The following is a 24,484-nucleotide window of genomic DNA, read 5'->3' as shown; positions in this document are numbered from 1 at the left end:
ACAGTACCTGCTGAGGCAGATTCAGCACCACGGACAGTACCTGCCTCAGCAGAGTCAGCACCACGGACAGTACCTGCTGAGGCAGATTCAGCACCACGGACAGTACCTGCCTCAGCAGAGTCAGCACCACGGACAGTACCTGCTGAGGCAGATTCAGCACCACGGACAGTACCTACCTCAGCAGATTCAGCACCACGGACAGTACCCGTAAGATTTTCCAGGATATAAGCCAAATCTAGGCTTGCTAAAGCCTGCCCCGCACAGCCTGGTTTATTCCGTTCCACTAAAGCCAAGTCAGGCTGAGAAGGAGCGACTTTAGCAAGTCCGGATTGTGAAAGCCAGGCTGGTGCGCGATCACGTCTCCCTTCAAAAGACCATGCCGGTCGATCGTAGATTCCTTGAATGTGACCAATCAAAGCAAAGGGCTGCGTCATTCAGTCTGGACGAGATTCAGCGCCTAATACAAACACATGAGGAAGTAAAGGAGGTTATTAACCGTAAAGGCAATGAAATCTATATTCTCTTAATATATTAGTTATTCCTTTATTTATTTATGTATTTATTCATTTATTTTATTTTTCATTTTCTTTTCGTTGTAGCCTACCTATTTTGCTGTTTATTTTATTCAGTCTGCTCTTGCCTTTTACTGAAGTACTTTGGGATTCTGCACTAACATTGATTTTATATTTCCTTGCCTTTTTTCCCTATATCTTTGATTTATGTACGATGGAAAAATGCCACAGTTGTTTATCTTATACCTTCTTAATAAATAAATAAAAAAAAAAAACTACAACATAACCATTATGCATAAACTTTTATTTTTTAAAAAAGATTTAAATCACATTTAACTACTGTTTAAAACTCAGAAATCACAAATCAGAAATTACATCTCACATTTACAGACCCTGAAGTTTTTTGTTTCTTTCGTTCCTTTCTCCACATTGTTATTTGTTGTTCACTGTAAATTACGGAAGCCCTAAAGTACGGAAGCCCTAAAGGGCCATACATAAATATATTTTATTTCCTCCGTTTTCTCGTGATAACGAGATAATTCCTCCGTTTTCTCGTGATAACGAGATAATTTTCCTCTGTTTTCCCGTGATAACGAGATAAATTTCCTCCGTTTTCTCGTGATAACGAGATATTTTTCGTCCGTTTTCTCGTGATAACGAGATAATTTTCCTCCGTTTTCTCGTGATAACGAGATAATTTAATCGAGATCTCAAGAAAACAAAGCGATTGTCTTATTAAATTATTGCAGGAAACATCAATCAGTGTAGCAATGTCAGAGGAGCAGGAGAATATTGATCACTGCATCACTTATCTGTTCAATTAAGGCCTGACACAGGCTGAAATAGCTTTATGCTTTATGTCAGGGGTCACCAATCATGTGCCATGGAGGGCCGAGAGGCTGCAGGTTTTCATTCCAACCAAGACCTCCACCAGGTGATTTCACTGATTAGCTCCAGGTGATCAGTGAAATCACCTGGTGGAGGTCTTGGTTGGAATGAAAACCTGCAGCCTCTCGGCCCTCCATGGCACGTGATTGGTGACCCCTGCTTTATGTGTCCAAGGAGACGTCAGTCAGCATGACATGTCACGTATGATGGAAATCTCAGGCCTATCACGTTTCATTCATTCATTCAAAACGGAGGGAAAATATCTCGTTATCACGAGAAAACGGAGGAAAATTATCTCGTTATCACGAGAAAACGGAGGGAAATTATCTCGTTATCACGGGAAAACGGAGGAAAATTATCTCGTTATCACGAGAAAACGGAGGAAATTTATCTCGTTATCACGGGAAAACGGAGGAAAATTATCTCGTTATCACGAGAAAACGGAGTAAATAAAAATATTTATGTATGGCCCTTTAGGGCTTCCGTAATATATATATATATATATATATATATAGATGAGCTCACTGACTTAATTGAATTTCCCTTTGGGATAAATAAAGTTCCTCTTATCTTATCCTTATATTTGCTTCTCATGCTCCATGCTCCTCTGCATGCACATCAAGATGAAATCCCCCTCAGGTGCCCATGAGGTGAATTTTGTGAATAGGAAATCCCTGACAAATCCTGACATTGTCAATTAATGAACACTGTACATTGCTTGTGATGTGCGTTGATTGGTTTAATAGTCTTCATCTTATAATTTCAGATGGTCTGCAATGCTGACTGTCTGATCAGCAATGTTGTGGCAAAGTGGCCCGGCTCAGTCCATGACTCCCAAGTCTTTCGGACCTCCGGAATCTATCAGCGCCTATCACAAGGTGAGCCACACAACCTCTATTAATAACCACTTTTTACATCATGACTATGTCAAGAATGTCATTCTATTTATGAGCTTGTGATGATGAGATTTTGTATTGACAGGTGAATTCTCTGGTGCGTTGCTGGGGGACAGGGGGTATGCCTGCCAGCCTTTTCTCCTGACACCACACAGCAGGCCTACAATCATGCCAATGCCAGGACAAGGGCCAGGATTGAAATGACCTTTGGCCTCCACCCTTTCACTGTCTCCAGGACTTAAGGGTCAGCCCTTTGATGGCATGTGACATCACTGTGGCCTGAGCCGTCTTCCACAATGTGGCCTGCATGAGGAAGGAGAGAGCCCCCAGTGTGCCATCACACACAGACTGGGACAATCCTGCCATCTTCCCTGATGACGACAGTGGTCGGCTGCTCAGGGACCAATATGTGTTAAATTATTTCAGTTAACATGCATGCTCTAAATTTAAGTTAAATATGTCCTGCAGTGGCAGAGACGCATGCTGTGAATTTCAGTTAAATTTGGCCTGCATTGGCAGAGGATTTTTTTTTTCTTTTTTGCTATTCAATTTAAATTGATTTGGCCTCTTACGTTGTTTGTGCTGTATACTGTGTGTATACAAGCTTGCTACTGCATCCATTCATTTATCTGTTCATTTGTTGTGTATGGATTTGTCCTGCATTTAGTTCAGTGTGCAGACATGCAGGGTGTATTACATACAGACCTTTGAATGTGTCTTTATTCTTGTGTTGTATAATATGCTTTGATTCCGTGCTTTCTATCTTGTAGAGTCACTGTGTGACTTCAGTTTTGAAAGGAGCTGATGGTTTACCTGCTTTGATTTATCCTTATTCAATAAAGGAACATCATGTTACTCTTTGATATGTATTTATATTTATATGGGATGTGTATTTTATAGTCTATGGGAAACTGTAAATTAGCTAATAATTGCAACATCATCTAAAATCATTATCTACAATGATTGAAATTAATGATCACAAATGTTTAAATAATGACAGTGGGTCTAGTTTCGACACCTTCCTAAAATAATTGCCTACGTCATTTTTGTCAAATGAGTTTTTTGTCTAAATCATCTCCTCTTGATGCTGGCCACCTCTGGTAAAATCGCCAGAATCCTCAGTTGAACAGATCATGCCATTAACCCTGAAGTATAGCTGCCTAAATCAAGAGTGTGTCAAAACTGTGACTCAGGTAGTTTTATTTTGCCTAAGTCAAAAGGAAATGTGACTTAGGCAATTTTATGTTATTTAGGCTATTTTAGGCTATTTTAAGCGTTTCAAGATGGCAGCGGTGTCAGGAAGAAAGAAAATTTTCTTTGCCAATGAAGTTATTTCAATGATCCAGGGCTCATCCTCAATTGGTAAGTGATGAGGTTTAGTATAACATTGGCATATAACGTATTACAATTGCCTAAGTCAACAAAGGCATGTTCAGAAATTTGCCTGAGTCATTTATTTCTGTTATGTTACATAAATGACTGACATTGTTTTTAGTATGTCAGTAGTCATCTTTTTTTATATAACCTTTTGAGTGAAATTATCAATAAATATCATACAGGTAATTTCTGGTGAATTTTTTTGTGTCTCCTGAAAAACCTGAAAAAATGACGTAGGTGATTATTTTAGGAAGGTGTTGATGTAATAACAATGTGTAGTGGGCAGTGGAATAAATATTAGTTTCTGTTTGTGGTGACTGCTGGCTGAGATAAGGGATGAGATTAAATAGATCCTGGAATTTAGCCTAGTCTGGAGCAAGGTAGCTCTACAGAATAAATCTCCATTGTAATGTCATAACACATCCCACTATCCCACTTTTGTGCAACCGGATCATGGATAAATTAATCCAGGATGACCAAGATATCCCGGCTTAATCCCTTATCCTAGTTTTGTGCAACAGGCCCCCGGAGTGCGGATGTCTGGTTAAGCGAAGCCAGATAAGTAAGAGAAAGCCCGGCTATGTTAATCCATCTTTATGGTACAGGCCCCAGACTGATGGGTAGAATTTAGAGGTTGTGATTTGCGCTACAAACTCTTGTACAGTAGGTGGCGATATGCACCTTAACGTTGTTTGCGATCTGCCATTATTCCGGAAGAAGAAGAAGAAGAAGAAGAAGAAGAAGCAGAAGCTAAAGCTAAAGCGGGAGTAAAAGAGAAAACAACGCCAGAGACTTTGAGTCAGTTGCTGTCGGAAACAGCAGAAGGACCAAAAAGTGTAGTTGTAAATGTGTGAGAATGTGTGACGTGCAGGAGCTCACGTGTCTGGTCCAGCCGCAACAGGCTGCGGCGGCTCGAGACACAGTGGAACTGTTTGAAAGGACGTTAGCGGCGCACGAGGAGCAGCTGCGGCAGTTAAGAGAGGAGAACGAGCGGCAGAGAAAGCGGCTGGACGCTCTTTTACAGCCTCAAGTTCGACTAGAAAGAGCAGGTTTGTCCACTTCAAATGTTGTTGTCTCACTGCTGATGTCCGTGTTGAGCACAGGACGCCAGCAGAGCTGCTTCAAGCCCCAAACCCTCCAGCCGCTCCTGCTTTCTGCCTCTAGCTGAAGTAGCCTGTTGCTGGGATTTACCGGTCCACCTTAAAAATGGCCTAAGCCCTGCAGGTGGCGCTGTGGAGTCATTTTTTGATGACTGAGGGGAGATGAAATGAGAATGTATCATGAAATGAAATTATCTTTAATTGACTCACAGTTCTAGATTTTGATCATTTGTTTCTTATTGCCCTCACTGCTGTTTGTTGTTATTTGTTGTTGTCCTGTCGGCTCAGCAAAAAAAAAAAAAAAAAAAGGAGATTTCACTGCTATTTCTCCATCCAGACCACATTAGACCAGGTCCTGATCAAAAAGCAGTATACTTAGACTTTTCAAATCTTGATTAGATTGTCCCAGAGAAACTAAAGAGTCCTTAAAACAGTTTCAGATTTGTAAAACCTATATTCTATTTGTGAAAACTGGATAAAGGAAGAATTCACTGCTTTTTTTCTCCATTCAAATCACATCAGACCTGGGGCCTCATTTATAAACGCTGCGTACGCACAAGAGGGCGTACGCCACTTTGTAAGCAACGTTTGGGATTTATAAAAAACGGGACAGTGTGCGCACCTCCACGGCACCTCTGACCCTGACGTACGCACAAAATCTGGGGAAAACGGGAAACTGCGACGCCAACAGCATTAGGATGAAAACACAGAAAATATGTGAAATTGATACATTTGTGTGAAGTAATCAAATATTACCCATCACATATTATATATAAAGGATATATTGGAGAAAACGAAGAACGAGGCATAATTGATATAGATAATCCCGGGAGTGCACGCACACATGCGCACACGCGCGCGCACGTTACTGTGAAACTAAAATGTTTGTATGAAATCCATTCACATAGCCTAAACAATGAGGCAGACAGTAACCATGTTTCCACTCAGGAGGGATTCTCCAATTATCCCCGCCAGCTTTTCATCTGTGGGGCTGAGCTCAGGTGTGCCCTTTCCCCCACCTGTCGACACTTTTCCTGTGGAGCGCGATGCGCTTTTTCACCTCCACTTAAATGTCAGACCACTTCTTTTTGACTTCTGCGGCAGAAGTTCTGCCACAGTCCGACCCTCTGAGGCAACGCTATTGACAGCATCTGCCACACTCTGCCACTCTTGGGCCTTCCTGGCATTAGTAATGCCCACGCTGTGCCCACCAAACAACACTATTTTGCGTTTTTCCACCTCACCCTCTAATATCTCTGTGAAGTTTCTTTTCTTCGCTCTCTTCTCTTGCTCCAGACCTAGATTATTAAGGAAACTCCAGAGAGAGACTCATTAAAACACAATTTCTGATCTTTATTCTATTAGATAGACAGTCTGGTACAACCACACAAGATGCAGCATTCGGTGCTACAATAAGAATAGAGGCTCTGATTTCTTTTAGTATGGGCTAATGGCTGAAAAAGCAGACATGGTTGTTGCTTGTTGAACTTGGGAAGTTGGACAGGTAGTAGCAGTAGGGCTGGACTGTTGGCTGAGGCTGGTGGTGGTTCCTGTTCTGCTTTATTGATCCTTGTCTGGTTCAGCTCATGGGCTGTCAGCTCAGCCTCTAAGTTACTCCTACGCAATGGCAGGATTCAGCCAACAATCTGCAGCATTTATCAAATAGCCTAGCTAATGATGCAAATATTGATAGATGATACAGTTTGTAAGTGTCTCAAATAAATGAAAGCAGCAGCTCAACCAGTTTACTGTTAGCAAACCTGTTTGTTAGATTGCTTAGGCTGTGAACACACAAATTTATGTAGGCCAGCGTTTTGTAAGCGTCTACACTTAGTGACTCTATAAAATTAAATCATCTAGAGATGACCAGACAACATTAACAGCTTCCGCTTGTGCTCGTCACAATAAAAGCACCAAAATTCATGATGCCAATTGCAACAGTTTTGGTGACCCCAGGGCGTTTGCTCTGTTAGACCAAAATTGCAGTGGAGTACGTGTAAATCTATTTAGTGGATCACCATGAAATTTGATGACTGGCTTCATTTGGCACAGAGTTGTCATGGGGTCATGAGGTCTGGGGATCCCATAATGTTCCCTCTAGTGCCCCCAGCAGGCCCATTTTTGGAGTGAGGTGTTGCTGCAGACCTGCAGACAGCCAGTGGGGGGTTAAGTATGCAGCAAACTTCATAATATAACATATATAACATAATAATTATATACAAATAACATTATATACAAATAACCCCAATAACTACCTATTGCCACTTAGCTCCCATTCTCCTCTATCCAAGCCCAGCGCCATTTATTCTTTACCCTCTTAACCCTGTAATTAAACTAGCCTTTCCACAACATCGGAAAAGCTCCAGTTCTCTTCTTTCAGAAACCATCAGATTTTTTTTTTGATCGCACCATTGGTTCAGGAGAAGCTCATATTACAAACATGTGACACACGGGGGAATCTTCTGTGATTGGATGGTCGAAGTGTCAGTAGGCCTACGGAGTTACCGTAATGGGACTGTATATAGGCGCAAAGCTCTGTTTCTCCCGTTTCACGTTTTTGAAAAGTTTCTGTATATCATAAACGGTCTAGGAGATATCGATATGTAAAGTAGGCATGCCGAATCCTGTCGGCACTGACATCATCAGTTTAAGAGACATCTTTGCTGACTTCCCCGGGCTTCATGAACCTTGCAGTCCATCCTGTGGGTTGCAGTGCGTCACTGAAGGCTAATGAGGCTCACTTTCGATGGCACACGGAGCGCCTGACTGTCAACACCCAAGTCCCGCCCCTGCCCTACTTCTGATTGGCTAGTAGGCCTATGTTAGTGTGGTTGAGAATGAAAGCTGCGCTTCTGTTGGATCCAGAGAAATGTCTGTTAGATAAATCTGGGGGAACCCAGTTTTTTTTTTTTTCGTAGTCACGCCAGTACGCTGGAGATGCTATAATGCTATAATATAGTTACCTGCCTGCCCAGGCAAGTTTGAACAGGTTCTATTTGCTCCCCGTCTGTTTTTACTTGCCCCGGGCATTCGGGCAACCGTTAATGTCAGACCCTGCTGTAGCCAAGCTTAAATTGGAAAGCTGCTACCTCCATAGTTGTTAACTTGTCAATCATGTCCTTAAGTGAATCATACACACAAAATTCATGTTTTTCTAGTAAATGTTGTTATGTAACCAATGTTTATGTGATGAGGCTTTCATGTGTCTTTAAAAAACATACATCTCCTAGCTCTGAATCTCACATTGAAGTATGCAGTCATGGATGAAAGCATTGGCACCCCTGGGGTCCGTTTCACAAAGCAGGTTTAGTGAAAACTCTGAGTCTGTTAACCCTGAAATGAGGGAAATTCTGAGTTTTCCGTTTCACAAAGGGAGGTAACTCAAAGCAGAGAAAGAGGGGTAACTCTAGCCTGTTTAACAGAGGGAGGTAACTTAAGCTCTCGGTCAGTTACCGCAGTAACAGACTCCATGAAACTAACCTGGTCGGGACCAGGTTTGTCTCATGAAACCTCGAGTTTCTCTCTGTGTCCGCCCTCTTTCCGCCACACACGGTATTTAACTTCCTCATTCATTCAGTCAGCAGGTGAGTTTTGGTGTGACATATTAGTTCTGCTGTCTGTTATTTGAAAAAATAAATAAATAAATAAAAAATAAAAAAACAGTCAGTAGGCCTTTATTAGAAGTCCATTAGTAGGGTTGGGCATCAAGCATCGATTGGAACCGGGACTAACATTCCAATTCTCCCGGAATCGTTCAAATTTTAAAATTTCGATTCCTAATTTCGATGCCCAGTCCGCCGACTGGAACAAGAGGCCGCCGATCACCAACGAAAAAGAAGCCACTGGAAGAGAAACCGCAGAGCAGTGTGTAGTGTAGGTATGTAGCCATGGAAAGTGTGCAGCGGCACCTAAAAGTGTGGCTTCACTTTACCAAGACAAACGATATACAGGGTTTTCCCTGCCTTATAATTTCTTAGGCGCACCGCCTAGACGTTTTCACCGACCGCCTAGATCAAATGAACGAGGAAAGGGGGAAAAAACGCACATCGACATATTCAATCTGAGGCTCCTTTAGGAATCTGTTGTTGATGCTAGCTTGGATTGTCCGGAGGGAGTTAGGCGGGTACTGGGCCGTACGTCATGACATACTGACAACGGAATTAACCAATCACTGCAGCGAATAGTTTCTGCTTGAACGCTGAGAGGATGGCTTTCAGCCGCAACACATCCGCTGTAGGCTAGGCGGTGGTGGAATGTATGAATCGCCTAGTGCGAAAAACACAAGCGCTCGCAAATACCAGTGATCCATTGGCCATTTGGGTGACTTGTGTGAAGCGTGCAGATTAGCCAAATAAAACGGAATCTATTTTTAACGCGGAATTTGGCATAACAGCTGAAATTCATAGTAAAGTTCATTTGTTTAACTGCAGGGTTTCCGCTACATGTAATTAATCGTGGCGCACTGCAATGGCAAAATAAAAGCCGCCACGCCATTTTAAATGGATATAAATACACATATATAGGCTATGTAGCCTTTATTTGCGCAAATATACTTACTATAATCAGTTTGAAATGATAATTTAAATATCATGAAATGTTACATTACACTGCAATTAACTTTATTTTGAAAAATGAACACCGGAGTCATCACCTGCCTGTTTGATTCTACTGCTGCGGGCTCGCAGAGGGAGAGAAAAGGGCAAGAGAAAGGTACCTAGGCAAGATTAAATTTAATCCAGTTTTTTGTTCAAGCCTGTGAAAACGACCCTAATGTTATCGTTAATGTTAACATTGTAGGGCCTATAATTTCCGCGATCACGAAATTAGCCAAATAAAACGTAATCTATTTTTTAACGCTGAATATCACCGAATTTGACATAATTTGAATGAAATGCTGTTTTTGTGTGGAATATGAACATATGTCTGGGGAAAATCACACGGAGGAAAGCAAATCTGGGTGGCACAACCCCTCCAGTGGTTTCACCTGCACCACCAAGAAAAAAAATTACAACACCTGCACCGGCACCGTACGAGTCCAAAAGGCAGAGAAACTTTCCAGGCTACAGCAGCGCACTGACATAGATTGTGTAACAAAGCGAAGAGTTGCCACGTAGCTCTATTTTCACTGGCTAACAGCAGCACACTGGCTTAGCTTGTCTATTCGGAGAAGAGGTATCACTTCGGCTTATTTTTCAATCTGTTGTTATCACAATGTTATCACATGCATACTACTGCTCATTCATTGGTAGTTGAATTGTTAGGTGTGTTTGATAAGTAATTTACATTTAAAATAATAATAATAATAATTTAACATATTGTTAAATATGTGGGGTGGGTGGATTTTCAAAAAATCCTAGAGGAAACCCTGTCAGTTTATAGATTTAAAATTCATGGAGGAAGAACTTTTTGAACGCTGCCTCTTAAAAGAATCTGAATCAAGAATCGTTAGGAACCGGAATCTAAACGAGGAATCAAAATTGGAACCGGAATCGTTCAAATTCAAACGATGCCCTCCCCTACAGGAAAGTCATAAATATTCATGAAACAGTGAACCTAAATGGCCAGTTTTCACACTTCATCCACAGTATTTTCAGTATGATTGTACAGTGATTTCCATGGATCTCAGGCCTGTAGTAATAAGCTTTTCTTCATTGTCCCTTTCATACCAATTTTATATGGAGTCAAAATGACTTCTCTGTTCTTGCGGCTGCGATCATCGAGCAAAGGAGCATCATGGATCTTGTTTACGTGATGAAGAAATGGTAACAGGCTAAGGTAAACTTCCAAACGTGGTTTTCCTTAATGTGTGCGTGTGCGTGTGCGTGTGTGTGTGTGTGTGTGTGTGTGTGTGTGTGTGTGTGTGTGTGTTTCAGTGTTGCCTCAGCAGCTGCTGGTGATTAAAGAAGAGGTTCCCCCTGAGCAGCAGGAGTGCAGCCCCAGTGTGAAGCAGGAGGAGCCAGAGCCCCCCCACATTAAAGAGGAACAGGAGGAGCTCAATATCACCAAGGATATCCCATTCACTCCTGCCCCTGTGAAGAGTGAAGATGATGAAGAGAGAGCTCAGTCCTCACAGCTTCATCAAAGCCAAACTGAGGAGAACAGAGAGGCAGAGCCTCCGGCCAGCAGCTCCACTGAAACAGAAGCTGATGAAGAGGATTTACAAGCAAGTAGTGATGGCCAGCTGCTCTCTTCACACTCCTCTGAACCTGAGACTGAACACAGTGAAGATGACTTGGAGGAGACTGGAGAGCCTCAGTCAGGTTTAGCCTCAGTGAGTGAAGTCCTTTTCAGCCATGACAGATCTGAGGCTGGAGAGAAGCCATCTTCCTGCTCTGTGAATAGAGAGAAACCATTCAGCTGCTCAGTCTGTGCTAAGAGATTTACATGGAAAAGTCAAATAAACGCTCATATGGGAGTCCACACAGGAGAGAAACCATTCAGCTGCTCAGTCTGTGCTAAGAGATTTACATGGAAAAGTCAATTAAACACTCATATGGTAGTCCACACAGGAGAGAGACCTTTTAGCTGCTCACTTTGTGGTAAACATTTTACACAAAAATCTGGCTTAAATACACACATGAGTGTCCACACAGGAGAGAAACCTTTTAGCTGCTCAATTTGTGGTAAATGTTTCACTAAAAAAAATAACTTAAAGAAACACATGAGAATCCACACAGGAGAGAAACCTTTCAGCTGCTCAGTCTGTGCTAAGAGATTTGTATGGAAATGTGAATTAAACACTCATATGGTAGTCCACACAGGAGAGAAACCATTTTGCTGTTCAGTCTGTGGTAAGAGATGTACGCATAAAAGTGACCTAAACATACACATGAGATTCCACACAGGAGAGAAACCACATAGCTGCTCAATTTGTGGTAAACATTTTACAACAAAATCTGCCTTAAATACACACATGAGAGTCCACACAGGAGAGAAACCTTTCAGCTGCTCAATTTGTGGTAAAAGTTTCAGACAGAAAAGTAATTTAAATACACACATGAGTGTCCACACAGGAGAGAAAACTTAGCTGCTTAATTTGTGGTAAACATTTCTCAGATAAAGGTCACAAAAACACGCACATGATTGTCCACTCAGGAGAGAAACCTTTTAGCTGCTAAGTTTGTAATCAAAATTTACATGTAAAAGTCACAAACAGACACATGAGAAACCACTCGGGAGAGAAACTGTGCAGCAGCAGTGTGTGTGGGAAAAGTTTGTGCAGGCATGACCGTGTTAAAACTCTCAAGTGTGTTGGTGAGAGCAGCAGCAGCTGAAGATCTGCTGCTTCACCTGTTGTGTTGTTTTTAGTTCAGTCACTATAACCCGTGATGGGCTCTTTAATATACTGATAACAAAACATCAGAAATAAAGAATAAATTAGGACATCAATGAATAATAGCAAAAAAAAAAAAAACTTTCAGGATCAGATGTTATCTGAAGTGTATTTGCAAAAGGTTATTATGAGCTGTAGTTGCGTCAAAAATTAAGCAGCCTGTAGTGCAGAGGTGTCAAACTGGTGTTATGGAGGGCTAAGAGGCTGCAGGTTTTCACTGCAACCAAAAACTCCACCAGGTGATTTCACTGATCACCTTCAAGCAGAGAGGAGGAACCAATCAGTGAAATCACCTGGTGGAGTTTTTGGTTGGAATGAAAACCTGCAGCCTCTTGGCCCTCCATGGCACCAGTTTGACACATGTGCTCTAGTGGTTGTGTCAGGTGCAACACTGCAGTGTCATATTAAGTAAGTGAAAACCCCCCACACAAAGAAGCTGGTGGGGTGGTGAATGGATAAACCAATGTACTGGACCTGCAGTCTCATGCCAGCGCTGATGAGAGATACATTTGGAAGAAAACCAGGGAGTTTCCAAGTTTCCAAGTTTCCAGGGATGGGATTTGGTATGGTCCCAGTGGTAATCCATGTGTACCTAAGTGTCTGTTTCCCCACTATGCGAAGTTGAGATAGGGTAAAGACCATGGGCCCTATCTTGCGCCAGACTCCCTAAACCCGTTATTTGCGGATTTAGGATTTAGGAAGAGGCGTTCCCTAGTAAAAGTTGCTATCTTGTGCACCTCCCGCTATCCGCAAAACACTTGCGCTACCCACTATATTATGCATAGGCGTGTTTTGGGCGTTACGCCAGTTAAACCAATCAGTGTGCCGGGTGCCATTGCCTCTAAGGGCAGGCTGCGCTATCCTAAATCCTAAATCCTAAACCCGCGATGGAGAGAGGGAGGTAGATTTTCTCAGGGGTTCTACTGAGGCTAAAGCAAGTTGGCTTTATATATATACATATTATATATTATATTATAGGCGAGTTAATTCGGGAGGTGGAGCCACATGTGTCCAAGTGGACGTGTCACAAGGTTGTACTGATTGAGTAAAATCCCCAGTTCACACCACACACACACACAAGAGGCAGAGGTGGAACTATGTGTAAACTAATTTATTGACTAGATTAGGCAAATAAAATATTAAAAATAAAAAATATAGCACAGCTGCTGGCTTATGATAAAACAATAAAACATGCTGGCGAAAGTGTCCAATTAAAACAGTCTTTCCTCTAAACAGTCTATATTAGTAATATACTCAGTCCATTCCGGCGGCGTCCCGGTATCTGTCCGACCGTGTGCGTGGCGAGGCTCTGTCGGGGCGCGCACTGAAGCCGCCTGGGCGCACTCTCGTAACAGCCCAAACTTTAGGGATAGCGGATAGCGGGTGGTCAGGACCAGCGGGTAGTGGCAGCGGGTAGCGGGTGGCACAAGATAGGGCCCCAAGTGTCAAAAAGGGGACTGGTATCTGCTATTCAACAACACTGGTATACCAGAGGTTTCTCTGTCTATGCTCAAAGAATTTGTCAGTCATGTGCTATATGTTCAACCAACAGCATAGGTAGAGGTATCATTCTGCTAGTGGTGGTGCTGTAGAATGTGAAAATGGCATACTCAAAAACAAATTGGCTGAATGTTGTGCAGATACAGGAGTCTCACGGACCAAAGCACTTCTCCTAGTCTTAATGCAAATAAGAGCTGGGGTCAGAAGTAGAAACAGCTTTGGTCCATTTGAAATCCTTTTTGGCAGATCTTTGAACACGGGTATAGGTCCAGTAAAATGCCAACTACCTTCCACTGGGCTTGAGTGAAGATGAAAGGTGAAACGTTGCATTACTGTGCAAACCTGTCCTCTGTTCTCTCTGACACTCACAAGCAGTTGAAGGACACCTTGCCTCAACCAGCTCAGAAGAAGCTGCATGACCTCAAAGCAGATGACTGGATTGTCGTCAAAGACCACAGACGGAAAAGCTGGGAAGAAAGACAGTGCACTGGCCCACACCAGGTTCTCCTCACCACAGAGACAGCAGTAAAGGTTGCCAAGAAAGCCACTGAGGTTCATGCTAGCCACTGCAAGAAGATTCCACAACCATCTGATGACTTTGAACCTGATGTACACAACCTCAGCAATCAACTCAGACAAGTAACAGACTACAGCTGGTAAACAAGTTCACAAAACAGAGGAAGACAACTGGGGTGTATGCTGAACGTTGGCCTTAACCTACAGTGGTGTCGGAACCAAGTGACATGCTAACAGACAGACAGTGAATCTTTGTGGAACTTTGAATCTTAGTACAATTAATACCACTGATATACAGTATATGTACTGATATGTACTGATATATATATATTGTGCTAAGTAATTGTCTTGTCTTTTGGATGATCAATATGATCAACCGGAAGGAGATGTAATGGGAAATTCCACTGTATCCTCATAACATTTGGCTTATGAAACCATCTGTATGACTCATTTGTTGCATTGGCCTGTTTGTCTCACTTAACTGACCCCTTTACAAGGACCTACAATGCAACTCACAAAGACAATCTCAGTGTAAACTTTTCATTTTCAGATTTCCATCACAAAAGTTAACTGGAGGCAAAATTATAGCCATTCCCAGTTTTTGACCATTAATTAGGTCATTATGCTAATTACTCCAATTGCCCATCATACAGCATCCATAAGCATCCAAGTTGAATTTCATCCACTAAGCCCATAGATACCATTTCAAACCATTCAATACCATTTCTAAAAGGTTCATATGAAACACCATTGCTGGGTCCAAGAAATTTCCAGTAGACAACCTAACCATAACCCATGTCGTTCCTCCTGATCATTACTGTGTTTTCTTTAAAATGACTATCTCTGCTGATACAAGTACAACCAAAGCCAAGGTAATCAGGAAGCACTATATCTGCTACATCACCTGTCCATTATTTGCCCAGGCTTTTATATGCCTTCAGTTCATGTCAATGAGCTAGTAGAAAGCTTAATTTTTCATGTTATGAATGTTATTGATACCATTGCACCCATGAAGACCAAAGTTGTTTCTGTTCAGAAAAAAAAAAACATGAATGCTACACTGGTAAAAGCTCTTAAGAGAGAGTGCAGACAGGCAGAGCACGTGGTGAAAAATCATAATGAAATATAATATCTACAAGAGAATCTTCAACGGACAAGGCAGTCCTTTTTCTGAGCTTGTTAATAAAAATATCAATAATGCACAAAGCTTATTCAATATAGTTGGCAGCCTGACAAATCCCTCAGCATCAGTCCCCCCTGAACCTTTATCCACTAAGTCATGTAATGATTTTGCATCTTTTTTCACAGATTAACCTTCTGGTGCATGAATTATGAAAGCCTGATATACAGTACAGGCCAAAAGTTTGGACACACCTTCTCATTCAATGTGTTTTCTTTATTTTCATGAGTATTTACATTGTAGATTCTCACTGAAGGAATCAAAACTATGAATGAACACGTGGAGTTATGTACTTAACAAAAAAAGGTGAAATAACTGAAAACATGTTTTATATTCTAGTTTCTTCAAAATAGCCACCCTTTGCTCTGATTACTGCTTTGCACACTCTTGGCATTCTCTCCATGAGCTTCAAGAGGTAGTCACCTGAAATGGTTTTCCAACAGTCTTGAAGGAGTTCCCAGAGGTGTTTAGCACTTGTTGGCCCCTTTGCCTTCACTCTGCGCTCCAGCTCACCCCAAACCATCTGGATTGGGTTCAGGTCCGGTGACTGTGGAGGCCTGGTCATCTGCCGCAGCACTCCATCACTCTCCTTCTTGGTCAAATAGCCCTTACACAGCCTGGAGGTGTGTTTGGGGTCATTGTCCTGTTGAAAAATAAATGATGGTCCAACTAAATGCAAACCGGATGGGATGGCATGTCGCTGCAGGATGCTGTGGTAGCCATGCTGGTTCAGTGTGCCTTCAATTTTGAATAAATCCCCAACAGTGTCACCAGCAAAACACCCCCACACTATCAGACCTCCTCCTCCATGCTTCACAGTGGGAACCAGGCATGTGGAATCCATCCGTTCACCTTTTCTGCGTCTCAAAGACACGGCGGTTGGAACCAAAGATCTCAAATTTGGACTCATCAGACCAAAGCACAGATTTCCACTGGTCTAATGTCCATTCCTTGTGTTTCTTGGCCCAAACAAATCTCTTCTGCTTGTTGCCTCTCCTTAGCAGTGGTTTCCTAGCAGCTATTTGACCATGAAGGCCTGATTGGTGCAGTCTCCTCTTAACAGTTGTTCTAGAGATGGGTCTGCTGCCAGAACTCTGTGTGGCATTTATCTGGTCTCTGATCTGAGCTGCCGTTAACTTGAGATTTCTGAGGCTGGTGACTCGGATGAACTTGTCCTCAGAAGCAGAGGTGACTCTTGGTCTTCCTTTCCTGGGTTGGTCCTCGTGTGCCAGTTTCGTTGTAGCGCTTGATGGTTTTTGTGACTCCACTTGGGGACACATTTAAAGTTTTTGCAATTTTCCAGACTGACTGACCTTCATTTCTTAAAGTAATGATGGCCACTCGTTTTTCTTTAGTTAGCTGATTGGTTCTTGCCACAATATGAATTTTAACAGTTGTCCAATAGGGCTGTCGACTGTGTAGTAACCTGACTTCTGCACAACACAACTGATGGTCCCAACCCCATTGATAAAGCAAGAAATTCCACTAATTAACCCTGATAAGGCACACCTGTGAAGTGAAAACCATTTCAGGTGACTACCTCTTGAAGCTCATGGAGAGAATGCCAAGAGTGTGCAAAGCAGTAATCAGAGCAAAGGGTGGCTATTTTGAAGAAACTAGAATATAAAACATGTTTTCAGTTATTTCACCTTTTTTTGTTAAGTACATAACTCCACATGTGTTCATTCATAGTTTTGATTCCTTCAGTGAGAATCTACAATGAAAATAGTCATGAAAATAAAGATAACACATTGAATGAGAAGGTGTGTCCAAACTTTTGGCCTGTACTGTAGATATATATATATATATATATATATATATATATATATATATAGAATGTGTTTTTACTCTCCTTAGGGCATGAACATTTTTGTGAGTCTCCATACTTCTTTAAGGATGCAGGACTGGTATTACCATGTCATTATACTAATATTAATATGTTTTCAGCAACATGAACTGACAGTCTCTGCATAAACCTCAATGGAGGGGAGCAGCAGAGAGCATTCTAACAGCTGATATGCAATTCCACCATAGCTGTCCACTGTAGTGACTGCTATGCGCCAGAGGGTTAAGCTCTCAAGATAACAGAAAGATTCTAACTCCATCTCAGGCAAAATGGCAACATTGTCAGTTCCTCTCCACAAGACTACTCTACATGAGTAGTCATGAGTAGTCTTGTTCTAATCTGGTACGTAGTTACCCCCAGTTACCCCCTAGGTCAGGCAGTAACGACATATCATTAGCTGTACTACAGATAGCCAATAGTTCTCTTCAAGTCAGTCTTAACATTCCTGGATCTCAGTGCTGTATTTGACATGGCTGATCATAAGATATACTGCTCAGCAGACTGGGAAAGTGGGTGAGACTTTGTGGTACTGTGTTAGACTGGTTCTAATCATACCTGCAAAACAGAAACTACTTTGTGTCAACTGGTAAAAATAAATCTGAGCAAACAAAAATCTCATGTGGAGTTCCTGTTGAAGAAAAAATATTGTAGTCCAGTCTAGTAGTTTGCTGTAATGGTGTGAGTTTATTGAAGTATACCGGCACACTGGTGAACTGACCAACAGAGAGAGTATCTGGTTCGGTGAGCTGACCAAGAGCAATGTCAGGAGAAGACCTTTATACAGTGACTACAGACGGTATGTAAATAGGCAGAGAACAAAAGGTGAGGGAAGGTATTGTAAGGCAGTGATCAGGTAGGGTGCGGTTCCGAATAGGAACAAAAGATGTGAAAAGTGTTCGTGTTCACGCCCACAGGATTAAAGGCCAGGCCCAGATGACAGGATGGGCCCGTCAATTAGAAAGTCTGAATCAATCAGAAAGTCTGAGCTACCCAAAATGTGTATTTTCCTTCCACATTCCTCAAGGGTCCATACTCGGGCCTCTTATATTCAGCATCCACATGCTCGCCCACACTTTGATTATTTATTATTATAAAATATCTTACCACAATTATGCAGGTCACACAGCTGTACATAATGGTGTCATCTGGTGATTACGGTCTCTTGTATTCATCCAGCAAATGCACTGAACAAATTAATTAGTGGATGTGCCAGACTTTTCTACAACTAAGCACAGAAAAAACAGATTTATTTATTTATTTATTTTGCCCCGAATAAGAAAGATTAAAAATCAGTCGTCACCTTGAATACATGACAACAAATCATGCCAGAAATCTTGGTGTTGTTATGGACTCACACCTAAACTTCAACAGCCACAAAAAGGCAATTACAAAGTCAGCCTACCACCTCAAAACATAGCAGGAATCATAGGATTTCTGTCTCAAAATGATGCAGAAAAACTTTCCTGCCCACAAATACCAACAAAGTGGAGCACATTACACCACTTCTCAAAACTGCAATGGCTATCTGTGTGTCAAAGAATAGACTTTAAAATCTTTTTACTTGTCTAAAAAGTGCTAAATGGTCTTGGGCCCACATACATCTCTGAATTACATGTACTAAGGCATCCAGAGCCCTCAGGTCATCTGGGAGACGTTTGTTCAGTGTTCCCAGAATCAGCTTTGAAATGTAAAGGATGAATTTTATAGTTATGAGGTTTTTATGGACAAATATCATGTTCAAATTTCTTGTTGGGAGTTTAATGTGGTTGTCAAATCAATACCTAACAGCATAATGTCTAAAGCACAAAACATACACCTTGACCATCTTAAAACTATTAATGGAGTTTCTGTATTGGCTAGAAACTGCACTTATGATTTTGTTAGAAATCATCTTGAGCATATCACAACTGCCATATGTAAATATATGTGGGTAGTATATTCAAATAGAAAACAATGGGAAACTGTGTTTCTGTTACCTTATCAATCTCTAATTCCAAATAAAATAAAGTTTATGTTTCACGTTGTACACGGGTGCAGTCCTGTTAAAGCATATACACTACTCACAAAAAGTTAGGGATATTCGGCTTTCGGGTGAAATTTCAGGATGAACCTATAATGCATTATAACCTTTACAGGTGAACTTAATGTGACCTTCTGTAAACTTTTGAATGCACATGTCCAACTGTTCAGTGTTTCAGTACTTTTTGCACAAGTTGCTGTTCTCTAATAAGGAGCTTAACGGCAAAATTCACAACAGGTGTTTGATCCATGAATCGACCAATAAATTTCCTGGTTCAATTAGAATTGGTATTTAAACAGTCCTCCTCATCATGCTGTTCACATTTTGACATCATGAGACCAAGACGACACCTAACAATTGATCAGCAGCACCTCGCCATTGCGAGGCTTCAAACAGGATGTTCTCAGACGGAAGTGGCCACTGAGCTTAGAGTGTCACAGAGTGTCATCAGCAGGTTGCAACAGAGATACAGAGAGACTGGAAGAGTCACAGAAAGGCATAGAAGTGGACGTCCTTTGGCCACATCCCACACTGATGACCGCTTCATTGTGAACAGTGCCCTGTGGAACCGGATGATGAATGCCACTCAACTCCAGGCACATTTAAGAGAGGTGAGAGGCACCCAAGTGTCACGTCAGACCATTCGAAACTGTTTACATCAGCATGGTCTGCGTGCTAGACGACCTGCAAGGGTACCTGACCACACCACCAGGCACAGGTGTCATTGTCTTGCATGGGCCAGGCAGCATTTACGCTGGACGAGGGACCAGTGGGCTTCAGTGCTGTTCTCTGATGAAAGCCGATTAATGTTGAGCAGAAATGATGGCCGCCAACGATGTTGGAGACGTCAAGGAGAGCACTATGGATCAGCCACTGTTGTCACCAGACGAGCCTTTGGTGGTGGTGGTGTTACTGTGTGGGCAGGTGTGTCTGGTCAGTACAGAACTGCCCTACACTTTGTGACAAGCCCATGCTACCTGAATAACATCATTAATCCAGTCATTGTACCCCTGCATGAACAACACAGGCCTAATTTCATCTTCATGGACGACAATGCTCCAGCTCATCGAGGTCGCATCATTAGGGAACGGCTGCTGGAGACTGGGGTACCTCAAATGGAGTGGCCTGCACTTTCTCAGACCTGAATCCCATAGAAAACCTATGGGATCAGCTGAGTCGCCGTGTAGAGGCTCGGAGCTCTGTACCCCAGAACCTCAATGTCCTGAGGCCGCCCTTCAAGAAGAGTGGGATGCCATGCCTCAGCAGACAATAAGTCGACTTGTGAACAGCATGAGACGTCGTTGTCAAGCTGTAATTGATGCTCAAGGGCACATGACAAGTTATTGAGACATTGACATTTTTTGTTGTGGTATATCCACCACTGTTGTTGGCTTTTTTTTTCAAGAAATTGTTTGAGATGAGGAAATCACCAGTGTATGCTTCTACTTAAATGTCCTACTTTCATGATATAATATCACTGTAGCGTGAACTTTTTACATTTTCCGTAAATTTCACCCGTAAGCCAAATATCCCTAACTTTTTGTGAGTAGTATATATCTGTCTATCTATCTATCTATCTATCTATATATATTATTATTATTATTATTATTAAGTCCATAAATATATAGGCTAAGCAGCTGTCAACCTACTAAGCTCCAATGCTATAGGCCTATTATATGCGCGCTATCAATCACTCTATCTGCAGTGCCGTGCAATGTCACGATTGCATGGCAATCCAAATTAAATGTGTTCTTCCATAATTATGAGAGACTGAGAGGAAGGCACATTGCCTCCCCCTACAGCCTACATGGCTGTAATACAGTGTTTTCTCAAATCTTTACATTTCAAGCTCTCCCCTTAACTCAGACAATACACAAAATGGGTCCATTTGGTTCCATTTGTACACTGTCAGAGTTAAAGACTTGTAAGGATCAGTTTAGACCCCCCTAAAAGAACCCACAGAGTCCCTGGAATCTGCTTTGAGAAACACTGCTGTAATGTGTTCTAGTTTCATTTGTTAAATAATTCATTTATTATTCATCAACAGCACAACAGCACAGGCACCATTTGCACCTGGCAGCAGTGCAAGATAAAATACAAAAACATCTTGCAGAATGGTAAGAGCTTCAATACACTGAATACAATGTACAAATGAAGGTGGATGAATCACATTGTGCCTGCTCACATTTTCATGTGCTTACAGGTTTTAGCAAATAAGAAGAAAACATATGTGTGTGGCACGGGCGGTGGCCCTCCGACACAGGATTACACACCTGCAGAAGACTTGGCAATGGCCTTAAATAAAGGCAGGCCTGCTGTGGATGGGATCCAGGGGGGGATATCTACAGACTCTGCCCCTCACCTTCCCACCCCCCAGGAGTCTGCCCCCTTCATAGCAGGTTGGTCTTCATTTGTTCAGTAGCCTACTACACATATAATAAATTTATTTAATTTATATAATTTATATAACAAAATCAATCATTAATAGTGTTATGATGTGGACTGTGTGATTCATTATTAAAGGTCTGACATTTTTGTCTTGCAGTGTCAGGAAAGGCCATGATTTTGGTCCAGCCACCAGATGATCTAGTGAGTTTTATAATTGAATGACAACTGTCACCACTATAGGTCAATACACTAAAAATTCCACTGGAGGTGCAGGTGGAGGGGCTCAAAGGTGATGCTGAGGCAGATGGAGATGAGGAGACTGTGTTGGTGATGGAGGTATTATGTCAATCATCTGTACAATAAATAGGCCTACTTTTTTAGACCATATTGACTAAGACATCAGTGATGTGGTAGTCATAGAAAATATAATTTCCCAACAGGAACAAGCTGGGACCCAGGCTGGCAATGCAGTGAGTATTAACTGAAGGTCATTCGTCCCCAATGCACAATTCCTGCTGCTGTGCTAATTTATGTGTTTAACAGACTTCAGAGACTGTGAGAACACTTTATGCCACACACCTCCGCAAACAAATTGAATTAGCAGACAAAGAGCTAAAGCTAAAAGATAAAAAAATAGAGTTGGCAGAACTGCGGCTCAGAAGAGAGAAAAGGATGCTGGAATTAGACATCCAAAGGGAAGAAAAGAGGATGGGGAAGATGGACTTGGAAATTCAAGTGCTGGAAAAACAAGTATGGTCATCATTTCAATGCAAACTGTAAGCATGATTATAACACACTGTAGTAATCATATTTTCCCCTCTCTCAACAGCTGACTGAATAAATTTTTTTGGAAATGCATGTCATCTCTTTCATTAATGTACAGTAGGCTTGATATAGTTATTCTTCCACAAAAATAGTCTGGGACCAATTAGTTGTACATTTTTCATTGGCTTTATTTAGTTATTAATTTTAAGAAACCTTATAAAAAAAAATAAAAATAAAAAAAGAACATTATGCAAAAAATTGTGTGCATAACGTTCCCTGACTACAGTCCCCTCAGGGTTGCCTGGGTATCCGTGTGGGATGTTGTCCCACTCCTGCATCACTTCCACTGTGGGAGCCCTTTCCTTTCTGATGCATGCGATGTTATGCAGGACAGAGCATGCAACAGTGATGTCGCATGCTCTGTCCAGTTTGACCCTGAGGTGGTGCAGGCACTGAAATCGGGCCTTCAGGACCCTGAACGCCATTTCGATTCTTGCCCTGGTACGGGCATGGGCGTAGTTATAGTGCCTTTCAACAGGGGTCTGGGGCTCTAGGAACGGGGTCAGGAGATAGGGTTCACACAGATACCACTTGTCCCCGAGTAGCAGGCCAGGGAATTCACCTGAGAACAAAAATGCAATAGATAGGGCTGCATTAATACATAGCAGGGTAAAACGTTGGAAACTATCCTGATGAACAAATCGGTGTGACTACCTAGTTCCAGCCTCTGGGCCAGCGAACAGGACCTAAATATCCTAGCGTCATGTGTCGACCCTGGCCACAATGCCACAGCGTTGGTTAGTATCAAATCAGCATCACAGATAATCTGAAATGGTAAATTAAGATATGTTAATTAGGGACGGGGTGCACAGTGAGCACTCACTGAATGGCTTATTGGCCAATGCGCTCAGTGCTATAGGCCTATATCCGAATGCACCCTTAATGTAGCCCACGCAATTAATGTAAATATATTTTATATTAACGATGAGTCATTCTTACTTGCACATTGATGCTGTGGTACCACTTCCTATTCACGAAGTCGCCCTCATGGTCACCTGAGGGCTTTCTGATTTTGATGTGGCAACAGTCAAGAGCACCAATTACATTTGGGAATCCTGCAAAAACAAATCAAACTAATAGTTTAATTTACTGCTCGAAAGTTACACATAAGTAGGCCTATTATTATTCTGTCTTGACTTAAATTCATGTTACCGCCAATTTGGTAGAAGTCCTCCTTTATATTTTAGTTCCTTGTGTCCTGGGAACTTGATGAATACAGGCGCAAGAGTCTTGGGGGCAAGGTATACTTTGCGGATTGTCCTGCACACAGTGGCTTTGCTGAGATTCTCTGTATCGCCAACTGTGTACAGGAACGAACCACTCGCAAAGAATCTCACAGCGATACACACCATTTGTGGCACTGTTAAGGCATGGCTCCTTGCGGTGTGGTGTGAAATTCGGGGGCCAAGCAGACTACAAATGTAGTGTAGACCGTCCCCCGAAAATCTGTATCGCTCATACAACCGATCATCATCGAAAGCAAAGGAGTCATACCTGTCCCTAAACACCCTTTCCCTTCTGAGTGCCCTACGCAAGATCAGCGCCTCTTCATCTTCGACCTCCGGCAAAAAAGGACAAGCCATGGTGAAGCTATAGAGCCAGCCAGATTCACTCCTACACAGGCTTTTGTATTACTCTTATCGTTGACTTAATTGAAAACACCCTTGCAATGTTGTCAGCCATTTTTGTTTTAAATCTCAAGAAAGTAGGGTAATTTATTATTAAACATCTAACAATAATATTAACTACAATATTATATAACATAAAATTAATAAAAAATTTTAGACTTCTTATTTTAATTCTGTTTGTTTTTCTCACACATTTTTTTCAAGTTAGTTTGAAGAGAGGAAGAAGGAATTCTTTTTTTTTTTTTTTTTTTTTTTTTTTTTTACTCATAACTCTACACCAGGGGTGTCAAACTGGTGCCATGGAGCAGTGGTTCCCAACCCAGTCCTCAAGTACCCCCTGTCCTGGAGGTTTTTGTTTCAGCTCTACTCTTTCACACCTGATCCATGTAAGGGCTTCATACTGATTGGCTGAAACAGATCTACCTGAAGAGGGTGTGCATGAAGGTGCAAGGGCCTTAATTGGATCAGGTGTGAA

At 41.9% G+C, this 24,484-nt stretch overlaps 1 protein-coding gene and 1 pseudogene across 3 annotated transcripts; one reads left to right on the top strand and one right to left on the bottom strand.

Moving 5' to 3' along the window:
• Nucleotides 1–4,404: 4,404 nt before the first annotated feature.
• On the top strand, nt 4,405–15,169 carry LOC115363942 (zinc finger protein OZF-like). Of its 3 annotated transcripts, none has more exons than XM_030058310.1 (3): nt 4,405–4,722; nt 10,647–11,044; nt 13,982–15,169. In XM_030058310.1, exons 1-3 carry the CDS (start codon nt 4,530–4,532, stop codon nt 14,264–14,266), a joined length of 876 nt encoding a protein of 291 aa, XP_029914170.1. In that variant the 5' UTR covers nt 4,405–4,529; the 3' UTR covers nt 14,267–15,169. The 3 variants fall into 3 exon arrangements, with proteins under 3 accessions (XP_029914170.1, XP_029914169.1, XP_029914168.1); XM_030058309.1 differs by having other exon boundaries at nt 13,979–15,169; XM_030058308.1 differs by lacking the exon at nt 13,982–15,169 and having other exon boundaries at nt 10,647–11,915.
• Nucleotides 15,170–22,168: 6,999 nt separating this feature from the next.
• On the bottom strand, nt 22,169–23,964 carry LOC115363034 (putative nuclease HARBI1; annotated as a pseudogene).
• Nucleotides 23,965–24,484: the final 520 nt, after the last annotated feature.

Source organism: Myripristis murdjan, chromosome 8 (genome assembly GCF_902150065.1).
Source record: "Myripristis murdjan chromosome 8, fMyrMur1.1, whole genome shotgun sequence".
NCBI classification, from domain to species: domain Eukaryota; kingdom Metazoa; phylum Chordata; class Actinopteri; order Holocentriformes; family Holocentridae; genus Myripristis; species Myripristis murdjan.
The sequence above is the reverse complement of the archived record's forward strand: the minus strand, read 5'-3'. Positions and strand labels throughout refer to the sequence as shown.

Excerpts from the sequence above, each read along its gene's own strand:
- LOC115363942 (XM_030058308.1), top strand. The coding sequence starts at position 4,530 with ATGTGTGACGTGCAGGAGCTCACGTGTCTGGTCCAGCCGCAACAGGCT. Across the intron at positions 4,723-10,646 it reads AGTTCGACTAGAAAGAGCAG|TGTTGCCTCAGCAGCTGCTG; the intron begins GTTTGTCCACTT and ends TGTGTGTTTCAG.